The sequence below is a fragment of the Tribolium castaneum genome, chromosome 2 (assembly GCF_031307605.1).
Source record: "Tribolium castaneum strain GA2 chromosome 2, icTriCast1.1, whole genome shotgun sequence".
Taxonomy (NCBI): domain Eukaryota; kingdom Metazoa; phylum Arthropoda; class Insecta; order Coleoptera; family Tenebrionidae; genus Tribolium; species Tribolium castaneum.
In genome coordinates, this window is record NC_087395.1 from 16,186,770 (window position 1) to 16,194,559 (window position 7,790).

Below are 7,790 nucleotides of genomic sequence, written 5' to 3' on the forward strand. Positions count from 1 at the left end.
TCCCGCCATTTATGGCATTGTTTTAATACATGACGTAGACAAACGACCGAAACCGACTAAAAATGGTTGGTTGCACGCCAGAAACAGCATATCGGTATGTCAACAACTGTCACAAACCCGCATCACGCAGCCAAAACACAAATAATAACTTTATTTTTAAACCCCATAACCAATAAAAATTTGGATCGAACAGTTGGGCTTAGTAATTCAATTAGTTCGATTTCCCTAATGCTCAGTTTTGTGGAAGCCTTACTTAAGTTATCTTCCGTGTAAACAAGCTTGGATTTGTATCGTGTAAGCGCCATTTTATAACCTTGTTTGTTATGATAGTGGTGTGGAAACATGGACGCGTTTTTAAACTAATTAAACCAGTGTTTATTAATTAAACAAGTGGAGTTTTTTGTTGGATTAGTGTCTTACTGTGCGCTGTAAGTACAAAAAGCCGATAAATTTGGCAAAATTGTTCCAAAACACGATACCCAGTCCCATCCTCTTATCTCTTTGTGAGTGGGTGCATCTCTGTTTCGGAATGCACCTGTTTTATGAATTACAGTCCGCTTATCACTTATCACTGTGTTCCAATCTAGGCAATCGCCATGAGCTACATGCAACAGAACCAGAACAGACCCCGTAAGTATAAAATTTTGTCGTAATTGGTTGAGTTAAGTGTTGCCCCAGTGCCGCAAGGGCACTTCCAACGTGCTTCAGCCGACCTGCCCATGATGTCCGCCAAAGAGCAGACCCAAATGTGGCACCAGAACTCCTACATGGGGGACTCTGGCATCCACTCCGGGGCTTCCACCCAGGTCCCCTCGATCACGGGCAAGGACGAAGAGATGGACTTGTTCGACTTGGACACCCACCGATTCACGCAAAACCACGACGAGATCGCCCAACCGGGGGCCCAGACCGTCCCTGCGACCATCTTCCCCGAAGCCCTCGACGAGGGGATCGAAATCTCCTCCCCGCAGTTCCAGCAATGCGTCCCGGAGCCCCCCAACGACCTGGAGAAGCAAAACGCCGTCAACTTGATGGACTACCAGGACGAGGCCGATCTGGTCACTCGCACAATCCCCCAGTTGACCAAACTGCTAACTGACGAGGACCAAGTGGTGGTCTCACACGCCGCTATGATGGTCAATAAGCTGTCGAACAAGGAGTCGTTCCGGCATGCCATTATGAGCAGCCCCGAAATGCTGCTCGCTCTCGTCCGTGCCATTTCCAATTCGAATGATTTGGAGACCACCAAAAGTGCCATCGGGGCTGTTCATAAGTTGTCGCAGCACAGGCAAGGCTCACTGGCGATACTCAAGTGTGGGGGTGTGCCTGTTTTGGTGCAGCTTCTGAGCTCGCAAGTCGAAAGTGTGCTGTTTTTTGCCATCACTACTTTGCATAATCTGCTGCTGCATCAGGAGGAGGCCAAGGTGGCGGTGAGGCATGCTGGGGGGCTCCAGAAGTTGGTGTCGCTTTTGAGGAGGAATAATGTGAATTTCTTGACGATTGTTACGGATTGTTTGCAAATTTTGGCGTATGGGAATCAGGAGAGTAAGCTGATTATTTTGGCGTCGCAAGGGTCCACTGAGCTTGTGAGGATTATGAGGACGTATGATTATGAGAGGTTGCTGTGGACAACCTCTAGAGTCTTAAAGGTATGTAAAAAAATGAAAAATACTCATTCTTTTAAATAGTGATGCATTATTATGAGGACAAAAAATGTAAACCTTTCCACATGTTTATTTTTATCTGTCTGCTTTTGGCAAGTGTTCTGAAGATTTTTTCTTCTCGTAATAAATAATATCTATGTGTGCTAAGCAGAAAAAATGAATGAAGGGCAATAAATTGTACGGGGGTTTACTGCTCCCAAAAAATAAATACTTGTTGCTTTGTAAGAACAAATAAATAATTGCGCTAACGATATTGTTTTGAACTTAATTAAAAATGTTTTATATTTATCTCAAATTTACGCCAAAAATTTATTAGTCTTATTACACCTATTTTTAATTTTGTGTACTACCAAAATATTAGGCACTCAAAATCACAACACTCACTAGTCACTGAAGTTTGTTCTATATTTTGAAAATATTAGTCAGCGAAAATAATTATTTATTTAATAAGTTTATGAGGCGTCCGTTCGTGACAAGAGCAAGTGACAAACTGAATAAGCTCATTAAATGATGGATTAGTAATTATTGTGTAAGAATATAGATAAGTCCTCATCAACAAAAAATATTATAACTATTTGAGTATTTGCCAACAAAGAGATTTGAGTTTTGCTACGACAATTTTTAGAATTAATTGTGGGGTCTTAGTTTATTAATAATTTTTTAGGGCTGGATTTTGGATCTATGAACATTACTATGAAGAATCTCTAAAACCCATTTTCGAGCTTATATTTTCCTAAATTAATTTGGTATAAATATAAGTTGACGTTTTAGCGAATTCTTTTAAAAATTATTTTTTTTTTAAATATTCACATTTCACCTTTTTGACATAGTAGACACAAACTTTACAAACAATTGGTATCATTTGTATCATAATGTAATAATATTTGAATACATTTTCAAAATTTCAACGACTAAACTTGTTAATAAAATGCAATGCTCTGTATACAGAGAGTGACAAAATTATGGAAGAGCTCGAACAATTTTCTTTTAAAAAAAATCTCAGCTTGTTTTAAAATTTTTATACCTTTATTCTCCGAGTAATGACGTCTTCGACAATAATCGACATTTTAAATGGAAACTATTTTTATCTGTCTTAGGGCAGGTTTATAGAAAGCTTTGTTAAAATTTAATTCGTTGTTAATAGTTAACACCGCCAATGGACCCATCACATTTGTTCCATTTGGTCACATGATCAGTTAATCACGCATTTAATTGCGAATTAAATTAATGATGCTTCTATAAACCGGTCCTTAGTGTTAGATAACAAAGTTTTCGAATAAAATTTACTCAAAAATGAAAAACGTAAATTTTAACAAGTTTTTTGACTAAAGATGATTATAGTAGTTTATTGATTTGGTTATTTGGACTAATACCGGGTGTTCAAAAACCGGCGAACCAACTCAATGGTATATGGTAGAATATTAAGGTAAAAGTAGTAAAAAATTGTTTGTATTAAAGTTATCGATAAATAACGACTTTTTAATTAATGTATGTGGCAGCGTTGTTGTAAAATCCTAATCGCAATAGAATAAATTATTTTAGAAGGTTTCCTAGGAACTACTTTCCACCTAGAAGTTATTGTGATTTTTTAATGGATTTAATTTTTTTTAATTAAAAAAACTGCTAAAGTCGGATAGTAAATTTAAAAATAATTATTCATTATTGTGTTAGGTAACGATTTCTTAGTGTGAAACATATAAACATTAAAAAATATTGAAAACTGAAGAAGTTAACAAAATAAGTTTGTAGCTCCGTATTTTTTAAAATATGACTAGGATTTTTTTTAAGACTTTTCCTATAATTCACACATGCTTCAAATGGTGCTACGGTTTTTAAGCTGCTGTGTAGTAATAGCAAAGGAATAGTTTTACCAGTTTTATTTACTTAGATTCCGATGTTTTTAATTAAAATTTTATTTTAAACTCTATCAGATAAAATAATGATCAGTATCATCTTTGCGAATTGTGATAAAATATGTAATCGATTAAAAAAATTAAAAATAAAGACAATACCGACGACTCAATTTATAGTTGTTTTTTTTTAAATTGACGTATCGTCTCATCTTCTGGAATTTGGTAGCTTCTTTTTATTAATATACTTTCTTTCAATTCTATATTGAAATCATATTCTATAAAAAAAAATATCTTCCACTACACCTTGCTCATAAAAGACATTTGGTTCTTTTTCTTTTTAATATGACATACCACTATGTCTTAAAAACGTAGACTTTATTTCATCAAAGCATATTTCGTAGTTATTACATCTACAAAAAATATTTGAAATGTACTAATTCATTGGCTACTAAGTTCAAAGCCCAAAAATAAAATAATAGCTTAGTTAGTTAATTATCTCTTCGTGTTGCATAAGCTTTAGAATTTTTTGCATCCTTTCAGGTGTTATCGGTTTGCTCTAGCAACAAGCCGGTGATAATCGAATCTGGCGGTTTGCTAGCCCTCGGCAAACACCTCCGCAGTCCCAGTCTTCGTCTCGTACGAAACTGTTTGTGGACTCTTCGTAATTTATCGGACGCCGCAACAAAAGTGAGCGGTTTAGACGAACTACTCGTATCTTTGGTTGAATCACTCAATTCGAAAGATATCCAAGTAGTAACATGTGCCGCGGGAATCCTTTCCAATCTAACGTGCAATAACGAATGGAACAAAAAAGTCGTCTACGAAATGGGCGGCATTGACGCTCTTATTCGCACCGTTCTCATCGCCGAAAATCGTGAAGAAATCACCGAACCTCTGATCTGCACTTTAAGACACCTTACTTCAAAAAGCGGCTTCTCTGACCGCGCCAGAAGAGACATTATTGAAAATAACGGCGTCCAAGTGATTATCAAATTGTTAAACACGCCATGTAGTTGGCCCTTGGTTAAAGCCTTGATCGGGCTTTTGCGTAACTTGGCCCTTTATCCCAGCAATGTGGGCCCTTTGAGAGAATGTGGGGCCGTTCATCACTTGATCCAACTGTTGATGCGCGGCTTTCAAGACATTCAGAAGAGGGGAAGTGGGCCTCAAAAGTCCTCAAATGGGGTCCGAATGGAGGACATCGTCGAAGGTACAGTCAACACGTTGCACATTTTATCACGTGACCCTTTCACACGGTCCATAATTCGTCAACAAATGGTTATCCCGATTTTTATCCAATTGTTGTACAACGAAGTGGAGAATGTGCAACGTGCCGCCGCTGCGGTGCTCAGCGAGCTTGTGGTCGATAAGGAAGGGGCCGATGCTATCGAGCAGGAGGGGGCGGCCACGGTTTTGAACGAGTTGCTTCAATCGCGCAATGAAGGTAAATTAAATACACAGTATTTTAAAATTTAAACGACAAGTAAAAATAAATACTGTAAAATAATAAATGCGCAGTAAAATAATAAATGCATAGTAAAATGATAAATGCACAGTGAAATAATAAATGCACAGTGAAATAATAAATGCACAGTAAAATAATAAATGCACCGTAAGAATAATAAATGCGCAGTAAAATAATAAATGCACAGTGAAATAATAAATGCACAGTAAAATAATAAATGCACAGTGAAATAATAAATGCACAGTAGAAATAATAAATGCACAGTAGAAATAATAAATGCACAGTAAAAATAATAAATGCACAGTAGAAATAATAAATGCACAGTCAAATGATAGATGCAAAGTAAAAATAATAAATGCCCAGTAAAATAATAAACTCACTGCAGAATTAATAAATGCACAGTAAAAATAATAAATGCACAGTAAAATAATAAAACCACAGTGAAATAATAAATGCACAGAAAGAATAATAAGCGCACAGTAAAAATAATAAATGCGCGGTAAATACATCACATTTCAAAACTGGGGACACTAGAATCTCACGTTTCGAATTTAATAGTTGAGGTGTATGTTTCCTTTTAGTTAGCTGGGGCAGACCTCCAACCTGCAGGCCAGCTACCGAGCGTTTATTATTTTAACTGTGCAAACTGAAATTAGATATTGTACATATACGATTTTTTTATTGGGTACTTTATAGTGAACAAATTTTAATAAAACACTGTACGTACTTTACTTTTCAATTAAATTTTTTACTGTGTAAGGTATTATGCAGGGTGATATATTTTTGATTATACGTAGTGTTTCAAAAAAAGCACGTCAATAATAATTTTTTTATTGATAAGGTATTGTAGTGCTCATTCTGATGCCCTTCTAGCTTCTTACATGCCCCTACAGATTTTTTAAATCAGTTCAAGAATTACTGTTAAAAAATAAAAACCAAAAAAGTTGGTTTTACACCTTTAGTTTAAAAAATTAATAAAAATATTTTGGCAAATAATTCCGAAAGTGTTAGGATTTGTAGTATAAAAAATGTTCGTTTTTTAATTCTGCATTGAATGATAATAAATGTCTTTAATGTTTTAGAAGATTGAAAATAAATTGTAAACACCCTGTAGTAAGTCAGATCAACTAAATTTAATTAATAAGTCTCTTAAACCTCGTTCATTATGTACCTAGTAATAATAATTTCATCAAAAGCAGTTTCTATTTTTAATTCAATTTTAAAACTAAAGGCGTAAAACCGATTTTTTTGGTAAGTATTTTTTAAAGTAATCCCAAAACCGATTTAAAAACTTTAGGGACATATAAGAAGCTAAAAAGGGACATAAAAGAAGCTATTAATTTTTTTTTATCTTGACGTCATACTTTTTTTGGACACTGTATAATCAAAAATATTTTCCTGAAATACGTCCTACAGTATAAATAACGACTACTAAAAACTGCTGCCAAAATTAATTAAATACTGATCATTCATCATTTTACTGATGAAAATCGGATTGATTTCTGATCGCTTTATTATTTTTTTGTTTTGTTTCTAAGGGGTTGCCTCGTATGCAGCGGCAATTTTGTTCAGACTGAACGAAGAGAAGTCGCAGAATAGCTCGAAGCGGTCGCCGAACGCGATGAATTCGCTGTTCCAAGAGGACAGTTTGTGGACGCCCGACTTCGAGATTGCCGAATTGCAAGTAAGCGTTACGTTGGTCACGTTTTATTTAATTTTTTATAGCTTGTTTGGTGTAGTTGCACTCTTTTTATTTTTGTTTTGCATTTTTCTTGGTTATTTTAGGAAATTTTGAGTTCTGATCAAACCTACAGTAGTGTGTATAATCAAGAGACAAGCGGTGTGCACAACAATCACGGTAGTCAGCCTTTTCAGCAGCAAGGTAATTAGAGAGAAACGAACAGTGTTCACATTTAATTTCGTGTTAGTTGCATGGGCCTGCGTTAGACTAGTTTTGGGTCGTTTTTTAAATTTGTTTTCTTACTGGTGTTTTTCTAGGATTTAACCAGGTACCAGTAGAGATGTCCGGACTGGAGATTGGCACACACGATAGCGGTAATAGTTCTAGTTATTCAGCGTTGTTAGAAGCCATGGAAGTCACAATGGCTGATACAGAATCCGATTTAAACTTTAATAATATCAATCAATTGCCTTCCACACCACAAGATAATCAAGCGACAGAATGGTACGATAATAATATTTTAAAAACCGAGTTTTAATTTGTGATAATCAATTATTGCATGCTTTGTAGACATTGCAAAACAGGTGGCAATATTTTCATTTTTTCGTATTTGTTTTTGTTGTATTCCTATTACTTTAGGTTAAGGAACGTTTAGTTGTATCACGACCGTATAAGCCATTTATCTTAGATTGGTAGCAATAACGTGTATTGTTAGAAATACTTAACTAGAGCGTCATTATTTATTTTTAATACGTAACATAATTTTATAATTATCGTATATTTACCTATGTTAAAAGTCCCAAGCACTGCCTTTTATTTAGTATATGTTCGTATCTTTACAATAAATATATACTCCAGATTGAGATTACTTTCAGCTTCCTAACATGTAACCTCACATTAACATCCTATTCAAAAAATGTGCGGTAAAAACACCAGCGTAAAAACCATTTCACATGATTCAATTATTATTAACTCACTCCACTACTTGTCGTGTATCAAATTTCGTAAAATATGTTGCCACAAGTGATTGCATATTCCGTTTCAATCCTTCAGCACATATTTTTTTAACTAAATCATTTTATCAAGGGGATGCAAAATAAAATAGAATTCTGTTTTTATACAGAAAG

General features: G+C 35.1%; 1 protein-coding gene across 2 annotated transcripts; it reads left to right on the forward strand.

Moving 5' to 3' along the window:
* Positions 1–123: 123 nt before the first annotated feature.
* Positions 124–7,528, forward strand: arm2 (armadillo-2). 2 transcript variants are annotated; one of them, NM_001170653.1, is made up of 7 exons: positions 326–428; positions 588–630; positions 679–1,649; positions 4,058–4,961; positions 6,521–6,666; positions 6,768–6,864; positions 6,981–7,528. In NM_001170653.1, exons 2-7 carry the CDS (start codon positions 597–599, stop codon positions 7,199–7,201), a joined length of 2,373 nt encoding a protein of 790 aa, NP_001164124.1. In that variant the 5' UTR covers positions 326–428; positions 588–596; the 3' UTR covers positions 7,202–7,528. The 2 variants fall into 2 exon arrangements, with proteins under 2 accessions (XP_015838639.1, NP_001164124.1); XM_015983153.2 differs by lacking the exon at positions 6,768–6,864 and having other exon boundaries at positions 124–428; positions 6,981–7,215.
* Positions 7,529–7,790: the final 262 nt, after the last annotated feature.

What these genes read in the sequence shown, in the direction of transcription:
- arm2 (NM_001170653.1), top strand. Translation starts at nt 597, where the DNA reads ATGAGCTACATGCAACAGAACCAGAACAGACCCC. An exon ending in TCGAGATTGCCGAATTGCAA is followed by an intron (nt 6,667 to 6,767) that starts GTAAGCGTTACG and finishes TGGTTATTTTAG; the next exon opens with GAAATTTTGAGTTCTGATCA. An exon ending in TCAGCCTTTTCAGCAGCAAG is followed by an intron (nt 6,865 to 6,980) that starts GTAATTAGAGAG and finishes GTGTTTTTCTAG; the next exon opens with GATTTAACCAGGTACCAGTA.